Source organism: Oryx dammah, unplaced genomic scaffold (genome assembly GCF_014754425.2).
Source record: "Oryx dammah isolate SB20612 unplaced genomic scaffold, SCBI_Odam_1.1 HiC_scaffold_3, whole genome shotgun sequence".
Taxonomy (NCBI): domain Eukaryota; kingdom Metazoa; phylum Chordata; class Mammalia; order Artiodactyla; family Bovidae; genus Oryx; species Oryx dammah.
This window is the reverse complement of record NW_024070187.1, coordinates 97,217,046-97,239,223: the sequence shown is the minus strand read 5'-3', so window position 1 is coordinate 97,239,223 and position 22,178 is coordinate 97,217,046. Positions and strand designations below refer to the sequence as shown.

The window sequence follows — 22,178 nt, the reverse complement described above, 5'->3', positions numbered from 1 at the left end:
TATGCAGGAAAATGACCCAGTTATTTAGAGTGAAAGTTAAAGTGCTCCTTGCTTAGTCATGTCCATCTCTTTGCAACCCCATGGACTGTAGTCTACCAGGCTCCTCGATCCATGAGATTCTCTAGGCAAGAATACTAGAATGGGTTGCATTCCCTTCTCCAGGCAATCTTCCTGAACCAAGGCTTGAACCTGGGTCTCCTGCATTGCAGGCAGATTCTTTACCATCTGAACCACCAGGGATCTTTAAATATGTACACTTATCTATGTGTAATTTAAAGAAACATGTAAGATTGAAAGTAAAGATTGAAAAAAAGATACTCTGCAACCATAACCAATGCCCATGCTGTCCCCTCCTCAAAATACAAAAACTAGAAATGGCTCTCCCACCTCCCCTTTCTCTGCTTCTCCCTTTCCTGAACCATCCAGTCTTAAGGCCACAGGTGGTGCAGAGTAAGGCAGCCCCCACGCTGGGGGTCTGAAGGCTGAGGGGCAGGGACCAAAGCAGGAGTCAGAACTTGCACAGGGGGCGGAGCTTCCATGGAAGAAGGAACCACAGGGCTCATTTCACGGGCAAGTGACATGATTCCATTATGATTCTAAAGGATCATAATCATTCATTAGGATGCTATTTGGTGATCTGCAGTCCCCAAACAGACTATTTTTGAGAGAAGAGCAGAAGCAGGTTAATCCGATGAAAGATTCTTACTGTAGCCCTGGTGAGAGATGATGATGGTTCGGGCTCAGTTCAGTTCAGTTCAGTCGCTCAGTCGTGTCCAACTCTTTGCAACCCCATGAGTCACAGCATGCCAGGCCTCCCTGTCTATCACCAACTCCCGGAGTTCACTCAGACTCGCATCCATCGAGTCAGTGATGCCATCCAGCCATCTCATCCTCTGTTGTCCCCTTCTTCTCCTGCCCCCAATCCCTCCCAGCATCAAAGTCTTTTCCAATGAATCAACTCTTTGCATGAGGTGGCCAAAGTACTGGAGTTTCAGCTTTAGCATCATTCCTTCCAAAGAAATCCCAGGGCTGATCTCCTTCACAATGGACTGGTTGGATCTCCTTGCAGTCCAAGGGACTCTCAAGAGTCTTCTCCAACACTACAGTTCAAAAGCATCCATTTTTCGGCGCTCAGCCTTCTTCACAGTCCAACTCTCACATCCATACATGACCACTGGAAAAACCATAGCCTTGACTAGACAGACCTTTGTTGGCAAAGTAATGTCTCTGCTTTTGAATATGCTATCTAGGTTGGTCATAACTTTTCTTCCAAGGAGTAAGCCTCTTTTAATTTCATGGCTGCAGTCACCATCTGCAGTGATTTTAGAGCCCCCAAAAATAAAGTCTGACACTATTTCCACTGTTTCCCCATCTATTTCCCATGAAGTGATGGGACCAGATGCCATGATCTTCGTTTTCTGAATGTTGAGCTTTAAACCAACTTTTTCACTCTCCTCTTTCACTTTCACAAAGAGGCTTTTTAGCTCCTCTTCACTTTCTGCCATAAGGGTGGTGTCATCTGCATATCTGAGGTTATTGATATTTCTCCCAGCAATCTTGATTTCAGCTTGTGCTTCTTCCAGTCCAGCGTTTCTCATGATGTACTCTGCATATAAGTTAAATACGCAGGGTGACAATATACAGCCTTGACGTACTCCTTTTCCTATTTGGAACCAGTCTGTTGTTCCATGTCCAGTTCTAACTGTTGCTTCCTGACCTGCATACAGATTTCTCAAGAGGCAGGTCAGGTGGTCTGGTATTCCCATCTCTCTCAGAATCTTCCACAGTTTATTGTGATAGCATTAATAACAGGAGAGAAAGAGTAAATGGCTCTAAAAATAAGAACAGGAAACACTTCGCCGACAAACAGTTTTGTGGTTATAAACAACCCTCTCCTACAGAGGCTTTTGTTTTGTTTTTGTTTAGGCGGGAGTGGGGGGGAGTGGCCCGCGCGGGGTTGGGGGGGTGGGGGGCGTGGTGTATCTCGGTGCACAAAGGGAACGGAGGAATCCATTCATCTGCATTTCCCCTAATTTCATCAGAGAGCACTTACCCTCCAGAGATGGCTCAAATGTCCTTCCTTCCACACCCCCTCTCATCCCCCCCATTAACCACTTCTTCAGACTCCTCTGTGCGCCTGGGCAAAAAAAAAAAAAAAAACCAACGGTCTTGCCACTTCCTCTTGTGGTTAGTGATGCTTGTTTTCACTTCCAGATTTGAAACTTCTGGTGTGCGGACTCCTATCTTGGGCAGCACAGGGCCTCCGTACTAGCAGAGTCAGAATCATCGTCTGCGTTACCTAAAGCGTGTGCTAAATACCTAAACAAAACCACTGTTTAATAAGAGCATTTTCCAGGGCTTCCCTGGTGGTCCAGTGGTTACCTGCCAGTGCAGGAGACATGGGTTCCATCCTTGTTCTGGGAAGATCCCACATGCTGCAGGGCAGCTAAGCCCACGCCACCACTACTGAGCCTGTGCTCCACAGGAAGAGAAGCCACCGCAGTGAGAAACGCTCACGCGCAGCTAGAGTAGCCTCCACTCACAACTGGAGAAAGAAAGCCCACAGGCAGCAACAAAGACCCAGTGCAGCCAAAAATAAATAATTAAGTAAATAAGTAAATAAAATAATTTAGTTGGTTTTTTTTTTTTTTAAGCATTTCTCAAAGAGAGGTATTAAACCAAGGGATTTATTGGGTAAAGCCACAGCGTCTCATTCATCACTCCACTCATTAACCAAATTACTATAGAACCTCCTGGGTAAGACAGGGTTTCAAAGTCCTTCCTCTGTCCCATCCTAAACAAAATTCTGGCTCTTCAAGGGCAACCTCAGAACCTGCCTTGAAAACAACCAGCACGGAAAATTCTTTCCAGTTAGGAAGCCTGGAGCTCTCACTTGTGCCCAATTTAGCAACAATCAGGCTCAGCCGTAAAGAATCTGCCTGTAACACAGGAGACATAGAATGCAGCAAGCATGGGTTCAGTCCCTGGGTCAGGAAGATCCCCTTGAGAGGGAAATGGCAACACCCTTCAGTATTCTTGCCTTGGAAATGCCATGAACAGAGGAGTCTGGGGCGGAGCGGGGCGGGGCGGGGGAGGGGGTGGTGCGGTGCTACAGTCTATGGGGCTGCAAAAGAGTCAGACACGACTGAGCGATTAAACAAGACGTCAAGGTTGCCAGCATGAGAAGATGGTTGCTATAATAAGCAGGTCTTAACCAAGGGCAAATGTTCAGTCCATTTGGCAATGCTGACTGTCAGGTGTGCATGCCATAGAGATTAGGCTCCCTCTCTTCTCCCTGTTACAGAGCTCCATTGAGTTGACGCTATACTCTAGCTATAAGAAGAGTATAATTTTCTGTAAACTCTTCTTAAAGTTACGCTAAAGAATGCATAGGCATTTACTAACCTAGGCTTAGAAAAAAAAAAAAAGTTAAAGATCACATTGAATCCCTTGTGATGGTTTTGTCCAAACACGTGCCTTGATTTTTTTGCTTTTCAGCTGCTACTGTGGATTTCTGTAGGCCCAGTAACTTTGTCATTCCTTGTCATTGCTGTGTCCTTGGGCCAGGCACACATAGCAGGCACCGAGTATGTGTTTTACTTTATAAAGCTAGAGAAACAGCCATTTGAAGGCTTTCCCAAGAAAGCTATCATTCCCAATTGGTTTGTATAACTGGCAAGAATGTATCTTAAGTGAAGGGATATACTTTTCAAAGCATCTCCAAAAAAATTAAATTCACTTACTTTTAAAAGTAGTATCATATTTCACCTTTCACCTTTTGGTCCCCATCTTCCAGGCATCCCACACCCTGATCACAGCTTAGAGCTCAACGGGATTCAGAGTATTTCAGCTCACCAAGACAGGGCATAAATATTCTATTTTAAAAGCTGTTTGGGGGCATCTATTCCAAGAGACCATTGAGTAGCCAGAACTGCTGTATGCTTTCTACAACAGCAGGGGGCACCCATCAAGGAGATTTTTGACCTCCATGAAGAGCAATCAAAGGGTTTTGATGGGACTTCGGCCCACATTGACTCAGACCATAGGCAGTCAGAGAACTTGTCATTCAACCAAAAATTCACAAAATACCACTGCACCTGCTTTCAGCTGCCATCATGCCATTAGGTTATCATATGCAATGTGACTTACGAATCTCAGAGCTTTCCCTGTGTTGGTCCGTATCTTCCTGTTTATCACTTCATCTTACAAAAAACCTTCAGCACAGTACTTAATTTGTAAATTAAGTTCTAATCCTAAAGGAAGCGCTCTGCTCTTTATATTAAAATAATGACTCAGAGAAACTTTTTAGAAAGCTGTTTCTTTCTAGAACTCTTATTTCTACCAACATGTACCCATCCTCTTTTTATATGATAAAAGAAAACTATTGACTGCTTCAATCAACTAGCAATGGCACCCACTCCAGTATTCTTGCCTGGAGAATCCCCATGGACAGAGAAGCCTGGTGGGCTGCAGTCTGTGGGGTTGAAAAGAATCATATACGACTGAGTGACTAAGCACAGCACAGCACATTAACTAGTAAGGTGCTCACGCCAAAGACTGAAGGAAGATACATTACCTCGGCAGATAAGCAGACTGGAGAGGCTGAGGGTGTTGGCTGAGCCAAGCAAGCTTGAGCAGTGGTTTCCAGAGCTTCAGGGACCGTAAAGGCTGAGCCCAGAAGAATCAATGCTTTCAAACTGTGGTGTCAGAGAAGACTCTTGAGAGTCCCTTGAACACCAAGATCAAACCAATCAATTCTAAAGGAAATCAATCCTGAATATTCATTGCAAGGATTGATGCTGAACTGTAGCTCTAATACTTTGGCCACCTGAGGTGACGAGTTGTCTCACTGGAAAAGGCCTGATGCTGGGAAAGACTGAGGGTAAGAGAAGAAGGGGGTGGCAGAGGATGAGATGGTTGGATGGCATCACCGACTCAGTGGACATTGTTTGAGCAAACTCTGGGAGATAGTAGAGGACAGGGAAGTCTGGTGTGCTGCAGTCCACAGGATCACAGTTGGACACATCTGAACAACCACAACAAGGACCTAAGGGACCAGATAGAAAGTTAAAGGCCAGCCCAAGGTGAGAAGTCTAACTAGAAACTCTTTCCTTGAAGGGTGAGATCTCATAGGACCACATCTTTTAAGTAAAGAGAAAGAAGTTACCCATCCTTCACTCCCAGATGCCAGCCCAATAAATTGCCTGTCAAACCTAGTGCTAAGTGAAAGGGAAAAATAATTTCCCCCTAAAAGGATTTAAAACCACCTGAAATTAAAAGAGAAGAATTACTCATAAACATAACAATATGGATGAATCTCAAAAACATTAGGCAGAGAATTGAAAACCACCAGATGACCTCATTTGGGTTGACAAGCCACATTCTCACTATATACATGGTTCAATAAATCTCAAGCTAGCCAGTTTGTATAAAGTGGTGCCAGGTTGACTGTACCCTAGAACAGAGGTAGGCAAACCATTCCAGGTGAAGGGCCAGAGAGTAAATATTTTAGGCCTTGTAGGTGATCCAGTCACTGTTGCAACTGCTCAGCTCTGCAGTTGTAGCACAGAAGCAAACAGACAGTGAGTGAAAAAACAGGTGTGGCTATCTTCCAGTAAAATCTTACAAGATTTTAAAAAATATTGCACAAGGTCCAGCCTATGCGCTATAGTTTGCTTATCCTAGATCTGAAGGCCTGAAGCTTGAAGATAAAAATTCCAAAGATGACATTATCATGAAAACTCTCTAAACACACAAGAAATGACTCCTTTAATGAGAAGCCACGGGGGGGCGGGGGGGGGGGGCAGGGAAAGACTGACTCAAGAAAGATGTAAGACTTTGGAATAGGTGGAAAAACATATAAAATCTGTTTATGTAAGATGCTCCAAAACTTACTGAAGAGTATGCACTCTTGAAAAAGAATCAAATACACAAGGAACTATATTCAAGATCTTGTAATAACTTAGAAAAGAATCTGAAACAAGTAGACATATATAGGTGCAGATATAGATATGTGAACAACTGAATCACTTAGCTATACACCTGAAACTAACACATTATAAATCAACTACACTGCAATTTAGACAAAAAAATAAAAGAACAAATAAATGTATATGCAAAACAGAAATAGACTAACAGCTATAGAAAACAAATTAGTGATTACCAATGGGGAGAGGAAAGGAGGAAGGAGAAATTGAAGGCATGGAATGAAGAGACACAAACTACTATGTTTAAAACAGATAAGCAATAAGGATAAGCACATCTTGTAATAATTTTTAATGGGGTATAATCTGTGAAAATACTGAATCACTATGTTGTAAAACTGAAATGAATATAAAACTATATTTTAATAAAAAATGTTAAACACTGTGATTTTAAGCAATACACCCTTTAGAGAATTATATTTTAAAATCTTTAAGTAATAAAATACCTTGCAGCCTCATAAAAAATTAAAATAAAAAATAAAAAGAATCAAATATAACTCATAAAAATGAAAACTATAAAAACTGAAATTAAAGACTCAATGAAAGGATGGAACAGCAAATTAGACAGAAGTGAAGAATTAGTGAAATGATATAATCATAAGATTGTCCAGAAAGAAGTCTAGGTAGAGGTAAAGAAATGGAAAGTATAAAAAAGAGAGGTTAAGAGACATACAGGTTAGAGTGAGAAAGTCTAGCACTTGCTTAATCAGACTTCTAAAAAGACAGGAGAGAGCAAGTGGGACAGAAACTTTATGGAAAGAAGTATCTGAGAATTGATGAAAAATACTAAACCACAGATGAGAAGTCAAGTCACAAGCAAGATAGATAACAAGAGACTCACACTGAGTACATCCCAGCAAAGTGGTAAAAGAACAAAAGCCAGTCACCTTAAATATGCTCAAAGAAACACTACCTTCAAAGAAGTAATAATCATGCCTCATAGCTGACTTCTCAGTAGCAACTATGGGATGATGCTTAACGTCTTTAGAGAAAAATAACTTGATATGAACATAAACTTCTACATCTAGCAAAAACTTTCAAGAATGTATACAAAATAAACAAACATTCAGAAAAACAAAAACTGAATTTGCCACCAAGAGACTATCAATCAGAAAAGTGATCCCACATGGACGGACTGAGATAAAAGGTAAGGAATAACAAAGTAGTCAACATATGGGTAAACACTGACTATATAAAATTACAAAAAAGATTATGATGGCAACAATGATTATGATATTTTGTGATTATGTAAGTAATTTAAATGTATAATATCATATAAATTGAAAGATGGAATGAATGACTGGAATTCTAAGTCCCTGTTTTATTCATGAGTATAAGCAGAGTGATCAGTTTTAGACTGTGGTAAGTATGCAAGGTGAAATTTATAAAGTAACCACAGACGAAAACAAACAAGACCATTAAACCCCAATTTAAATACAGAAAATGAAAAAAAGAAATAAATCCAAAAAAAGGGCAAGAAGGAGAGAGAGAGCTATTTTTAAAAATGTAAGAAAGAAAACCAGGCTTCCCGGGTGGCTCAGTGATAAAAAACTCGCCTGCCGATGCAGAAGATTCGGAGTCAATCCCTAGTCTGGGAAGATCGCATGGAGAAGGAAATGGTAACCCACTCTGGTATTCTTGCCTGGAAAATCCCATGGACAGAGAAGCCTGGCAGGCTACAATCCATGGGGTTGCAGAAGAGTTGGACATGACTCAGCAACAAAACAACAAACAACAAGAAAGCACAAAATAAGATTAAAAATAAAATTCAAATATGTTACTAAATGTAAATGTTGCTTTCATGTAGTGCTGATAGTGTAATTTATGTAAAATGGTACAACCTTTTTGAAAATGTATGGCTGTTTCAACGCTAAAGTTGAAATGCTTACACCCTATCCTAGAAAAATCCTAATTCCTACTACACATCCAACTAGAGAAACTCCTGAGCATGTCTACCAAGAGATACACAAGCATGTCTCAATACACTAAAAAGAACCCTACTGTCCATTGACTATAAATAGAATAAGTTGGTGAATTTTTCATACCCTCCAGGATACAGTCATGTTCTACTTATTGGCTTGGTAACAAATATGCCAATAACAAAGTATCTGTTTTTATCATTGCCCTTAAAAGTATACCTGCACATAAATGCGCACACATACATTTGTGTGTGCTCTAGAATTTCACAATAAGTAAAAAGACAAATGAGAATCAGAGCAGTTATTGGTCTAAGGCTGAAAAGCTGATTAGTGCTACAGTCACAATTAGAAAATGTCTTTATGACTCTATCTCATCCTAACCATTACTCCAAAAAATAACATCAAATGCCAGTAGCATCAATCCATTGGAACCCAGTATTCAAAAAAAAAAAAAAAAAAACACAAAAAGCAAGCATACAGCTTCTGTCAAGTTCCTAATAGGGTCCCTTGTTTTCACACCTCATTCTCCCTGTGGTCTCCTATCATAAGCCACTAGACCCAGCAAAAAACAGGTTAGATCTGCAGTACCACACTTTAAAAAGTATCATATTTCAGAAACAGCTACTGAGAGCAACTCTGGTCCAGAGGCAGCCCTCATAACCCCAGTGCATTATCTGTAGTCACGATAAACCAACAGCCCTTATTGTGTGTTTCCAGATATCAATAGAATGCCTGAAATGCAGCATGTGCAAATCACCAAGTCGACTAGACTTTGGTAAGTCTGCCTCTACTAGAAAACTTTCCTTACCACTGTTCTTTGCACCAGGCTGTGATTCAGGACTGTTTCCCCTATGCTCTGAGGATTATCTGCTGATTCAGACATGGCTGCTCATCAAATCCCAGTATGTGCCAGGATGTTTCAGAAACCCTTGGTGTTCCTGAAACCCAGTGTCTATAAAGGTCACCAAGACAACAAAGGGTAGGAATAAAAAAGGGCCATCATATTTTTTTTAGGTCATGGCCCATCACAAGACTCAATGAAAGGGTTAGATGAAAGGGCTTATCTAATGGGATTTTTTTCTACCAAATCCTGCTTACCCTTCATACACCAATAGTTACAGAAGTCCAAGGAATACTAAACTCTGGGCACAATATTTCTAAATTGGGCATAATATATCAAGAAAGGCAAGTTAAAAAAAAAAAAAGGTGTTCTAGGGAACATAAGCTAAATCTGAGCAGTATTTGCTTTCTAAAAACATGTTTTCAGTAATACTGCAATTCCTAAAACAACTTGAACACTAGTTGTGTAAGTCAAAAACTTACAAGACAAAGGTTCTGGTGCTGTGATGACCTATAGGGGTGGAATGGTGGGGAGTGGGGGCGGGTTTTGCGGAGGAGAGAGGCTCAAGGGAGTGGATATATTTATACATATAGTTGATTCACCTTGTACAGCAGAAACTAAGACAACATAGTAAAGCAATTATATTCTGATAAAAAAACAGCATTAGATTTTCTAGTGAATATGTGATAGCATTATTATTGCTTTCATGGTACCCTTGGAAAGATACATATTATCAGTATCCAAACAAAACAAATGTTAGTTGTTCTCCCAACTTTTCTGAGAATTGACCTAATTAATAAAATGAGTTTATTAATTCAAGCTGTATTGGATATGACAAGCAAAAAGAAAAGGAAATCTTCTGAGAAAAAAATGAGTCACCGCAACATACAAATTCACTGATTTGAGGTCAAAGCTTACCACCCAGGAGAGTTTTTGGGGGGTGTGAGGGCAAAGGTTAAAGCAAGAACAAAGGAAAAAGATGGGGGAATCGAGAAGAGAAGGCTAGCTGACCGTGATGGTCACCTGTTCACAAATTTTCCTTTGGGATCAAATCCATGTAGCTTCATGAGAAGAATACACACTGATAGTGCTGGGGCAGGCCTGTCTCAAGTTAAGAGAGAAGGGCCTGTGTTCATTCGCAAAACAACCGAAGTCTATGTCTTTGCACAAGACAAGGTCCAAGAGTCAGAGTCCAGACAAACTTAGCTTAAAAATAAAAAGAGGAAAAAAACACACCAAAACCAACTGTCCATGTTTCTCATTTTCCAGCCGTTGCAATCTAATAAAATCTAACTATATCACTGAAATGAGAAAACAAACAATCCTTGATTGCAATGTAAAAAAATTTAACTTACTCAAAATCAAAAGAAGGCAAGAAAGTATGGAGAAAATAACGCAACACACGTTTAGAAATATAGAATTTATTTATATTCACCGTAAGACAGTGTCACATTTTGTACATGGTTCCCAGAAGAGAAATAACACTCTGATGGCACTATATTGCTATCAACATTGCTTATGCTGCACAGTCGGGAAATACTGATTTTCCCCTTTAAAAGATTTAAGGCTCAGATTCCAAAAGGTAATTTTACCACTTATTTTCCTGTTTAAGAAAATGGGAAAGTTCTGAACTAAAGGACAAAGGGGTGATGGGGGAGGAAGAGCACCACCCACTTCACTCACAACACCGCCACCTCTATTGGTGGTGGCTGTCAGAGGCTCTTCTTCTTTGAAATGTGTTTGGTGACATGGATCAAACAAATCAGCAGATGGGAGAGGCATCAGGTAGAGATCTTTACTATAGAAACATGGAAAACTAAAAGCTTTATCACCAGTTGCTGGCTAACATAGGTCTATTTGAAAGTCACCTACATATAAATATGCACTCACTGTAACGTAGATTCACTTTTCTTTGGTAAAGCTCACCAAATAGGATGTCTCTTCTAACACGCCAGTAAAAAATATTTAATTTCCTTTCAACTTTCAGATCAAGGGGCCACAAAGCTGTCCTTTCTCCTAAAGACTGTCTTCCATTTTTCTATTCAACCTTGTAGCAGAACAAAACCACGACAGCCATTCGAACCTAATGTGCGATCCTTGTTTAAGTGATTAAGGAAAGTGGGAAGGCAAGGGCGTGTGAAAACGAATCGTGAACAAAGTTTGGGGTATTTTCTTGAGAACTGCCCTCTCAATGAGTTCCAAACACAATGAGTTCCCAAAGTGTTTTAGAAGAACTTTTTCCAGTACAAATATTTCATTCAATCCACAAGGCCACAGTCATTTCACAAAAGGCAGAATCAGTTCAAACTCAGTACACTGCTTTTCAGTTCATGCGGCTAATGCTGTACCAACAAAAGCCAGAAAGGGCACCGTGGGTTCCGCCTCTGGCATGAGGAGGTAGAGACAACCATCCTGCAGAAAAGGTTAACAATTAAAAAAAAAAAAGTAAAGCAAAACAACACACTCCCTTCCTCCCCTCGCCAAAAAAAAAAAAAAACTCCACCCCGTTCCATGTCTAAGGACTAGCTCTGGAAAGCCTGGATGGCATTCAGTCCAATTCCGACTTGAGAGATCCATTGCCCACAATCATTTTGCTGTAATTCTTCTGCTGCTCCTCCTTAAAGGTGTCCTTCACCTTGGCTCTCTTCAGCCCTCCATCCCTGAGAACAGAAAGACACATGAATACTCCCAGCAATGATTTCAAAGGGTTACCTCCTCATACATGCTGCACAGTGCCATGGCACTGAGCAGACGCTCAGAGAGGAGGCAAAGTACCATGGATTCAGAAGCAGAAAGACCCAGACTTCAGTCTCTGCTCTACCGCTTAACCAGACCTGTGTTACTTAAAGGAAGGAACAAGCTCTTTGATGTCTGGTAAAAATTAAGCGTCTTGATTTCATCCTTCTTGTATATTTCTCATAGAGAAATTTAGGGAAATGATTTTATTATGGTGGTATTTCACAGACTTCACTGAGAATGTTATATAATAAAAGCTGCCTAAAATCTGAAAAATTGTGAATCCACATCATCTGACCCCATACCATTCTGAGAAGGTGTCTACGCAATGGCACCCCACTCCAATACTCTTGCCTGGAAAATCCCATGGATGGAGGAGCCTGGTAAGCTGCAGTCCATGGGGTCGCTAAGCATCAGACACGACTGAGTGACTTCATTTTGACTTTTCACTTTCATGCATTGGAGAAGGAAATGGCAACCCACTCCAGTGTTCTTGCCTGGAGAATCCCAGGGACGGTGGGGCCTGGTGGGCTGCCGTCTACGGGGTCGCACAGAGTTGGACATGACTGAAGAGACTTAGCAGCAGCGAGCACAATTTCAAAAGCAGAGACATTACTTTGCCAACAAAGGTCCATCTAGTCAAGGCTATGGTTTTTCCAGTAGTCATGTATGGATGTGAGAGTTGGACTGTGAAGAAAGCTGAGTGCCAAAGAATTAATGCTTTTGAACTGTGGTGTTGGAGAAGACTCTTCAGAGTCCCTTGGACTGCAAGGAGATCCAACCAGTCCATTCTAAAGGAGATCAGTCCTGGGTGTTCTTTAGAAGGAATGATGCTAAAGCTGAAACTCCAGTACTTTGGCCACCTCATGTGAAGAGTTGACTAACTGGAAAAGACTCTGATGCTGGGAGGGATTGGGGGCAGGAGGAAAAGGGGATGACAGGATGAGATGGCTGGATGGCATCACTGACTCGATGGACATGAGTTTGAGTGAACTCCAGGAGTTGGTGATGGACAGGGAGGCCTGGTGTGCTGCAATTCATGGGGTCACAAAGAGTCGGACACGACTGAAGGACTGAACTGAAGCACAATTTCACTGTTCAGTTTCTTTTTAGAAGTTAAGGCTGCTATCTTCCATATTTGAATGCTATATTCAAACTCAGACTGTTTATCTTTCTCCCCAGGGAAAAAGTACTAGATTTTTTCATCTAAATTGGCCTATGTGTATGTTAGTCGCTCAGTTATGTCCGACTCTTTGCAACCCCACGGACTGTAGCCCACCAGGCTCCTCTGTCCATGGGACTCTCCAGGCAAGAACACTGGAGTGGGTTGCCATTTCCTTCTCCAGGGGATCTTCCTGACCCAGGTATCAAACCCAGGTCTCCTGCATTCCAGGCGGATGATTTAACATCTGAGTTACTGGGCTTCCCTGGTCTCACTATAAATACACATATAAGAAATGATGAAGGTGCTATGTGTGGGGGTGGGGGTGGGGTAAATTCCTCAACAAGAAATGTGCTCATGATTCAAATCTAATCCTGTGTCTAACAAGTCATGTTTTGATTCAAAGTGCTCTATTGTAAGTATTGATAATCTTCCATATTCCAAACGAGACTAAAAATAAATAAAACAAGCAACAAAAACATAAATGGCATTCAACCAATCACAGTGCCTATGTAAGCAGCATTCCTTAATTCAGAGCCTATGAATCTTTGAACTCTCTCCAGGGTTGTAAAAATCAGACCTGCCAAAGTTAAAAGGATTGTGTATGTCTTTCCTCCTTTTGACAATACAAAGAAACAAGTTGGAAGACCTAGAAGAAGACTGGATTATCTGGATCCACTCTCTCCTAATCTCATACTTTAGATTTTAATTCCCAGGAGACCATGGACCAAGAAAGTGCTTACTTTATACTCTGCCTGTTTAATTTTAACCCAGCTAAGTACGAATGTTTACCAAGTGCTCTCTAATGATGATGGGTGTTTCACAGGTTAGCCAGTGAACTCAATGCCATGAAGACAGAACTTGACCTACAAACAGAAGGCAGCCTGAGTACGCTGTAACGTTCAGGCCTCTAGAGTCAAAACTAAGACATGGTCCACTACGAAGTCCTGAACTTTAAAAATGGACTTTGCCCCACAAATCTTCCAGGGGGTCAGCTGTAGGAAATTTCCATGAAATAAGGTTAGAAGTTGTCATGAGACCTCCAGAATTGTTCACAAGAGCCTCTTTTATCCACAGGAGATGCTTCTCACTATACATAGCATTTAGGGGCTTCCCTGGTACCACTCAACATCTGCTCAAGGAAAGATGTTGGTTAACTGACCTGTTGCGTGTTTTGGCTGCTCAAGGAGAGATGTTGCTAACTGACTTGTTGCCTGTTTTGGCCTGGACCTCAGAAAAGGAGGAATGGCCTTTCCTCTGGCTCTCCCTCCCTTTCTTAGTTCTTACTACTCAGAATTCACATAAAAGCAATGTGTGCGGTGCTTAGTGGCTCACTCAAGTCCAATTCTTTGTGACCCCATGGACTGTAGCCCACCAGGCTTCTCTGTCCATGGGGATTCTCCAGGCAAGAATACTGGAGTGGGTTGCCATCCCCTCCTCCAGGGGATCTTTCCAACCCAGGGATCAAACTCAGGTCTCCCACACTGCAGGCGGATTCTTTACTGTCTGAGCCACTAGGAAAGCCCAAGAATACTGGAGTGGGTAGCCTATCCCATCTTCAGGGGATCTTCCTGACACAGGAATCGAACCAGGGTTTCCTGCATTGTAGGCAGATTCTTTACCAGCTGAGTTACCAATTCAGTTCAGTTGCTCAGTTATGTCCGACTCTTTGTGACACCATGGACTGCAGCACGCCCAGCTTCTCTGTCCATCACCAATTCCCAGAGCTTACTCAGACTCATGTCCATCGAGTTGGTGATGCCATCCAGCTTGGTTGGTAAGAACTAAGAAAGGGAGGGAGAGCCAGAGGAAAGGCCATTCCTCCTTTTCTGAGGTCCAGGCCAAAATAGGCAACAAATCACTTTAGCGACATCTGTCCTTGAAAATCCTGAGCATCTCCTTTCTAAATAAAGTGAAAGTGAAGTCATTCAGTGGGGTCCAACTCTTTGGGATCCCATGGGCTGTAGCCTACCAGGTTCCTCCATCCATGGAATTTTCCAGGCAAGAGTACTGGAGTGGGGTTCCATTTCCCTCTGCAGGGGATCTTCCTGCCCCAGGGATAGAACCTGGGTCTCCTGCATTGCAGGGATAGAACCTGGGTCTCCCGCATTGCAGGGATAGAACCTGGGTCTCCCGCATTGCAGGGATAGAACCTGGGTCTCCCGCATTGCAGGGATAGTACCTGGGTCTCCTGCATTGCCAGGGATAGAACCTGGGTCTCCCGCGTTGCAGGGATAGAACCTGGGTCTCCCGCATTGCCAGGGATAGAACCTGGGTCTCCCGCGTTGCAGGGATAGAACCTGGGTCTCCCGCATTGCAGGCAGACGCTTTACCCTCTGAGCCACTGCTCTAAGCACTCCAACTGTGACTCATCACCCCCTAGAGACTTCAAAGTTTTATTCAATTCCCCTTTGCAATGGCAGGAGATCTTAGTTATTACAGAGGGCAGCAGCTAAATATAAAAGCCAGTTTAAGATGATACAATTGAGGACTTCCCTGGTGATCCAGTGGTTAAAAACCCACCTGTCAATGCAGGGGACACAGGTTAAATCCCCGGTCTGGGAGGATCCCACATACTGAGGGGCAGCTAAGCCGTGCACTGACCTACTGAGCCCATGTGCTACAACTACTGAAGTCTGTGTGCCTAGAGCCCGTCCTCTGTCTCAACTACAGACCGGCTCTTGCCAAGAGCATCTGCCACTGGCTGGAAGAAACACAGGCTGGAATCAAGATCGCAGGGAGAAATATCAGTCACCTCAGTTATGCAGATGACACCACCTTTATGGCAGAAAGTGAAGAGGAGCTAAAGAGCCTCTTGATGAAAGTGAAAGAGGAGAGCGAAAAAGTTGGCTTAAAGCTCAATATTCAGAAAACGAAGATCATGGCATCTGGTCCCATCACTTCATGGCAAATAGATGGGGAAACAGTGGGAACAGCGTCAGACTATTTTTTGGGGGCTCCAAAATCACTGCAGATGGTGACTGCAGCCATGAAATTAAAAGACGCTTACTCTTTGGAAGGAACGTTATGACCAACCTAGACAGCATATTCAAAAGCAGAGACATTACTTTGCCAACAAAGGTCCATCTAGTCAAGGCTATGGTTTTTCCTGTGGTCACGTATGGATGTGAGAGTTGGACTGTGAAGAAAGCTGAGCGCCGAAGAATTGATGCTTTTGAACTGAGGTGTTGGAGAAGACTCTTGAGAGTCCCTTGGACTGCAAGGAGATCCAACCAGTCCATTCTAAAGGAGATCAGTCCTAGGTGTTCTTTGGAAGGACTGATCCTAAAGCTGAAACTCCAGTACTTTGGCCACCTCATGTGAAGAACTGACTCATTGGAAAAGACTCTGATGCTGGGAGGGATTGGGGGCAGGAGGAGAAGGGGACAACAGAGGATGAGATGGCTGGATGGCATCACCGACGCGATGGACATGGGTTTGGGTGAACTCCGGGAGTTGGTGATGGACAGGGAGACCTGGTGTGCTGCAATTCATGGGGTCGCAGAGTCGGACACGACTGAGCGACTGAACTGAACTGAAGTGAACAACAAGAGCATTTGCCATCTGCCTCTGAGGAGCCTGAATCCTGTGCTGCTGCAGCTGTTGACACTCAACAACCCCTCAGGGAGTTTAGGGTGGACGGTGAGGCACTCTGTGCTCCACGGAATCTGACAGAACAGGCCTTTAGATAGTTACACATTTTCAGGAACTGATTTCATGATCCCAATCTTTACATCTTTTCATATCTAGAAAATCTAGAAGTCCCTTCATGATGACATCAGCTCTTCATGACGAGCAGGAAACCTTTCGTAAAGTGCTTGATTCACCAAAATCTTAGATATTGACCTTCCCCCACTACCTCTTTGGAGTAGTCTCTCAGAGCAGTCTGAGGTGCTGTCTCCTGGGCTAGAGTCCTCATTTCACCCTAAATAAAACTTAACTTGCAACTCTCACGTAGTGCATCTTTTTTAATTGACATCTGCAACAAGAGAAGCCACTGCAATGAGAAATTCATGCCCTGCAACTAGAGAGATCCCCTACTCACCACAACTAAAGAAAGCCCACATGCGGCAACGAGCCAACAGAGCCAAAAATAAATAAATCAATAAATTGAAAAAATAGTCACCTAATAATTTTTGAAAAGATGTTTCAATTAAGTTCTCATTTAATCTAGTGGGGGGAATCTAGACATGTTAATTCATACCCAACAGATGAATGACAAATACAACCGGAAAGGCAGTGAACTTATTTTCTTTTAAAAGAGTCTAGGTAATTAAAAGTAACTTTCTTTGTTATAAAACTGCATGTAGCCTGATAAAAGGCAATTTTAAAACTATGAGGATCATTTCTGCCTTTCTGTTCAAGCCAATCTGGCTGAGGACAGTCTGTCCTGGAGCTAACTCCCTTAGGCTCTTTTTGTTTCTCAAGGCTTTCTTCCTTGTCTTGGTATCTGAGGCTATAGATCCAAAGCTCTAAGCTTTTCATAATGGCTTCAGGGCAGGAACAGGGTTAGGATGTCAAATAAAAGGATGGGGGATAAAGAATAGAAAACAATCGACGAGGAAGAGGAAGCCAGTTATACGTATGAACATGGGTCACTAAGACATCTGTAAACTGGAGCATTGGTAAGCCTGTTCATTTCGTGATGGCAGTGATAAGGATAGAATAGGATACTTGTACAGGTAGTTGTAAAGGTCCCAGCAGGGGACTATAGATAGATACAGAATCCGAGGAAACTTTGGGAGACTGATTGCTCAAGAAAGGTCCATCTAGTCAAAGATACGGTTTTTCCAGTAGTCATGTACAAATATCAGAGTTGAACCATGAAGAAGGCTGAGCACCAAAGAATTGATGCTTTCAAATTGTGGTGCTAGAAAAGACTCGTGAGAGTCCCTTGGACTGCAGGAGATCAAACCAGTCAATCCTAAAGGAAATCAACCCTGAATATGCCCCAATACTTTGGTCACCTGATGCAAAGAGCTGACTCATTGGAAAAAACCCTCATGCTGGGAAAGACTGAGGGCAGGAGAAGAAGGGGGCGACAGAGAATGAGATTGTTGGTTGGCATCGCCAACTCAATGGACATGAGTTTGAGCAAATTCTGGGAGATGGGGAGGGACAGGGAAGACTGGAGTGCTGCAGTTTGTGGGATCACAAAGAGTCAGACATGACTGAGGGACTAAACAACAACAGGTAGTTGTGAAGGTCTCAGTATGGGACTATAGATAGGGAAACTTAGGAAATTTGGGGAGACCACTGTAAGTTAATGATTGCTCAAGAAAATATGGGATTATCATGGCATGAAGCAGGCTTGTTTTGCTATAAAGCCATAAATAAAAAGCATGAGATATTCCCCAGGTCACTAGGTAAAAGAAAAACATGACCACCCTTCTACTGCTTTGAATAAGCTATGACAGTCCCAGTTTGACCTCGTAGGGTCAGACACTCTCCTGCCCAATACAAAGGAGGCGCTAATGATGTAAGCCTGACCTCTACTCAGAGAAGACAGTCTTTTCCTCTCCTTCATTTTCCTTTGATTATAAAATTGTAGACCACTTAAATCGTGGGACAGGCAACCCACCTGTTTGCATTTCCCCAACTGTCCTATAGTAACATATCTACTTTTTGCCTCTTACTGAATTTCTTCTGCACTGAGACACAAAGTACCTGAGCCTCAGTAACCCCAGACATCAGGTGAGTGATTCTAGTTAAAAGACCGTGGGCTCGAGCCCCAATCTAGGTTTAGGCGGGGTTCAAGTCCCAGCCACGTGGACTGAAGTCCCACTCTGGGTCACCTGGTTTCAGTAGGATGTCTGCAATTTAGTTTCACATATTCCAGTTTAGAGAGTGTAATAAGAATGTTAGTCCTAACCTATCTTAACCATAGTTCAGGGAGTTGCCCTCAATCAAGAACTCATAGCCCCAGAGCAGTCAGCCAGGCATTCAATCAGAAGGCCACCCTCCAGAGGTGCCACTATAAGGCTTCCACTATCTTGATCTCCCATCAAGTTTCCAAGCTTTGTTAATTAGCATAGTGAATTTAGAAATGGGTTTTCACTGCAGAAGGTAGTGGCTTGTTAATTAGACTTTCCTGGGTGAAATTAGTTGTGTTCAAGATACGTGAATTGATGAAATTATTTTAGAGATATCCTCCACCCTTGCATTAAAGGGTATATACGAATCCAGGCAGCCCTTCTTCCATAGGCTTAATCCCTAAGCAGTTCTGGGTCCCTCTGCCGCTTCAGAACGTTTTGGCTGCATAGCTGACAGCCTGACTTGGTTAGCCACGTCCTGCTCCAAGACACTCCCAAAATTGCCTCTAGTGAACTTCTCATGTCAAGTGTTTTCAAAACACCAAATAGATAGATAGCAGGGACTTTATTAAACGCACAGGACTTAACGAATGGGCTGTTTTTGTGCTAAATATGCTAATACAATGTGTGTATATACAAATTTAATCTCCCATTATAATCTAGGGATATTTAACCCTCAGTGACACAGGCTAAATGTTTGCATGTGCCCCCCAAAATTCAGGTACTGAAGCCCTAACCTTCAATAATACAGTATTTGGAGATGGAGCTTTGGGGAGCCAGTTAGGTACGGATGAGGTCATCAGGGATGGGCCCTCAAGACAGGAACAGTGCCCGTGTAAGAAGACACACCAGAGAGCTTCTAGCCTTCAGCACTGTGACAAAATAAATTTCTGTTGTTTAAGCCACCCAGTCTATGGGAGCTTGTTCTGGCAGCCTGATCAGATTAATATTCTCACTTATATTCTTTCTTAAAAAAAAAAACAAAACACAAAACTAAAGCCATAGATATCCATACTTAAAATATTTCACTTATTTCCTGTCAAGTTTTTAAGTTTTCTTTAATATAATTACAGCTGGAGATAAATAAAAACAAGTTTGTAAGTTGCCCCCTGCTTCAAAGATCCATTTCCCTCAAATCCAATCCCACTTTCTTCTTCAGTGAAAGATCTCTAAATTTTAGCTAAACCTATGGCCAAGCAGGAGGTTCCCTGGTGGCTCTGACAGTACAGAGTCTGCCTGCAATGCAGGAGACCCGGGTTTGATCCCTGGGTCGGGAAGATCCCCTGGAGAAAGAAATGGCAACCCACTCCAGTACTCGTGCCTGGAGAATCACATGGACAGAGGAGCCTGGCAAGCCCAGTTCACGGGGTTGCAAAGAGTCGGGCATGACTGAGCCACTATCGTGGCCAAGCAGAACGAAGACTACATTTCTGAGCCTCCTCTGCAGCAAGGTGTTATCACGTGACTTGAGTTCGCGTCAACAGATAGAAGTGGGAGTGGTATGTCCAACTTCCAGCTTTTGCTCTTAAACACATGAATGCATCCTTCTTGTTTCAGTTCTTCCCTGCTAGTCATGTTATTGTACTCACTGGGCAGTTGTCTTGGACCATACTGAGGATGGAAGATCAATACAAAATGAGCTGTTATACAGTCTAGGCTGCCTATGATGAAGTAAAATTCTATCTTATTTCAACCATCGTTATGCTGTATAAACCACTATCAATGTCAGCTAAACCTCCAGCTAACAAGCATAATAAATGACACCTCTTTTTTTAAGTAATAATACTTCTGAAAAATTTCTTACCAAGGAAGCTCAGTCAATCCTCCTTGTACAGCAATAGCAGACTTAACCCTGTTAGCAAACTGGACTGCGTCTTCTCCTTCCTGGAATAAAAAATTACCAGTACACCCTGAAGACAGAGTTCTCAAACAATGCTTTCAAATGTCTCACAATTACTTAGATTTGTTTTAAAGTATGATGTTCACATTTTTAACTCAAATATGCTCTATTCTGAATTATAGCAAATATCATTTGTCCATCAAGAAAAGGCAGTGCTGTTTTTGTTTAATATCTTTATCACATATATATATTATGCTCTTTACTAGACTTATTCAAGATACAACATTCTACAGTATCTGTAGGACCAACAACAATGGTAAAAACTATTATGGAAAAGAATTCTCCTGATCTAAAACCAGCGTGACTTTGCAGAGTGCTAGATACATTTTTTTTTAATGACTCTTTTGCTGAGAAAGCAGAAAGTCCAACTTCAACTGATGCCGTCACCTAATTAGATAAAGCACCTGTTATCTATGCAATACCTCTCTGGTCATGGGGGGCATGTACCACACATCACAGACGATGGCCCAGCTGGTCATCACTCGAAGCAGGTAGCTCACAATGTTGTATTTACTACTGTTCCAAAACGCATCACCAAACTGAGGATTGTACTGAGAAAAGAGAAAAGAAAATGCATTCTAGTTAGGAATTAAATGGCAGCTTCTCTTCTACATGCCAGTACGTGATAGGCCAAACATCTATCAGACCTGCCCACCTCCAAAAAAAAAGAAGCTACTTTACTTGATCCAAAGTAAAGCAAAGTAAAAGTAAAGTAAAGGATCCAAAGAGCAAACAAGATGTAGAAAACAACCTATGGTTACCAGCGGGTAAAGGAGGGGAACGGATAAATTGGGAGACTGAGATTGACATAAACACACTACTATATATATAAAACAGATAACTAATAAGGACCTACTATATAGCACAGGGAAGTCTACTCAATACTCTGTAACAGCCTATATGGAAAAAGAATCTAAAAGACTGGATATATGTATAACTGAGTGGATTCACTTTGCGGAACACCTGAAACACAGCCTGTAAATCAACTATATTCCAATGAAACTTTTAACAAAAGAAAAGAAACAAAATAAAGAATAAACCAGGCCAGGCAACTCCCCTGACTAGAGCCTCAGAGCACTTAGACTGGAGGGTTATTGACATGATTCTTAAATATCTGTCTACCCACTTCACTGGAAGGTGGGTGAAAGTAGGAACAGTATCTGATTGCTTATCACAGTGTCCTCAGTAGGCAGACACTGGCTTGGCACATAGTATCCCCCTACCGCTACATACCTATATCCATATCAATAGACAGAAAAAGGGATCAAGCAAATGGGCCAAATGTAAACAACAGGTGGATATGAATAAAGAGCACACGCTCAGTCGTGCCCAAATCTTTGTGACCCCATGAACTGTGTAGCCCATGAGCCTCCACTGTCCATGGAATTGTCCAGGCAAGAATACTGCCGGGGGTTGCCACTTCCTTCCCCAGGGGATCCTCCTGACTCAGGGATTGAACTCTTGTCTCCTGCATTGCAGGAAGATTCTTTACCATCTGAGCAACTAGGGAAGCAAAGAGCACACAAGTATTCCATATTTTGCAAATCTTAAGTTTGAAATTATATCAAAATAAAGTGACCAAGTCACTGTCTTTGGCAGGGAGGGGTGTGAGAGTGGATAATCTGTCTTACCTTAATGGCAACTGGATGGATGGTTCCTCCAATTTCAAAGCTTCCTTTTTTAAACATCATGACTGAAGTATTATTGATACAAGTTCCTATAAGGTTATCGGTAGGGAGTGAAATTTTTTAAAGCAGTCAATTTAAAAAGGAAATATTTTGTTACAGATAATTTAAAATATTCAGGTTACATCAGAATTACAG

The 22,178-nt window shown here is 42.2% G+C and overlaps 1 protein-coding gene across 3 annotated transcripts in view; it reads right to left on the bottom strand.

The window, feature by feature from the left end:
* Window positions 1-10,149: 10,149 nt before the first annotated feature.
* Window positions 10,150-22,178, bottom strand: part of GPAT3 (glycerol-3-phosphate acyltransferase 3) — a 65,558-nt gene continuing 53,529 nt past the window's right edge. For 2 of the 3 annotated variants that reach the window (XM_040237256.1, XM_040237257.1), the window contains 4 exons: window positions 21,987-22,072; window positions 20,778-20,906; window positions 20,260-20,339; window positions 10,156-11,404 (listed from right to left, as the gene is read on the bottom strand). In XM_040237256.1, the coding sequence (XP_040093190.1) occupies window positions 11,293-11,404; window positions 20,260-20,339; window positions 20,778-20,906; window positions 21,987-22,072 (407 nt within the window). In that variant the 3' untranslated portion in view covers window positions 10,156-11,292. Of the gene's footprint in view, window positions 11,405-20,259; window positions 20,340-20,777; window positions 20,907-21,986; window positions 22,073-22,178 lie in introns of all 3 variants that reach the window. The other variant, XM_040237255.1, reaches the window with a different exon arrangement.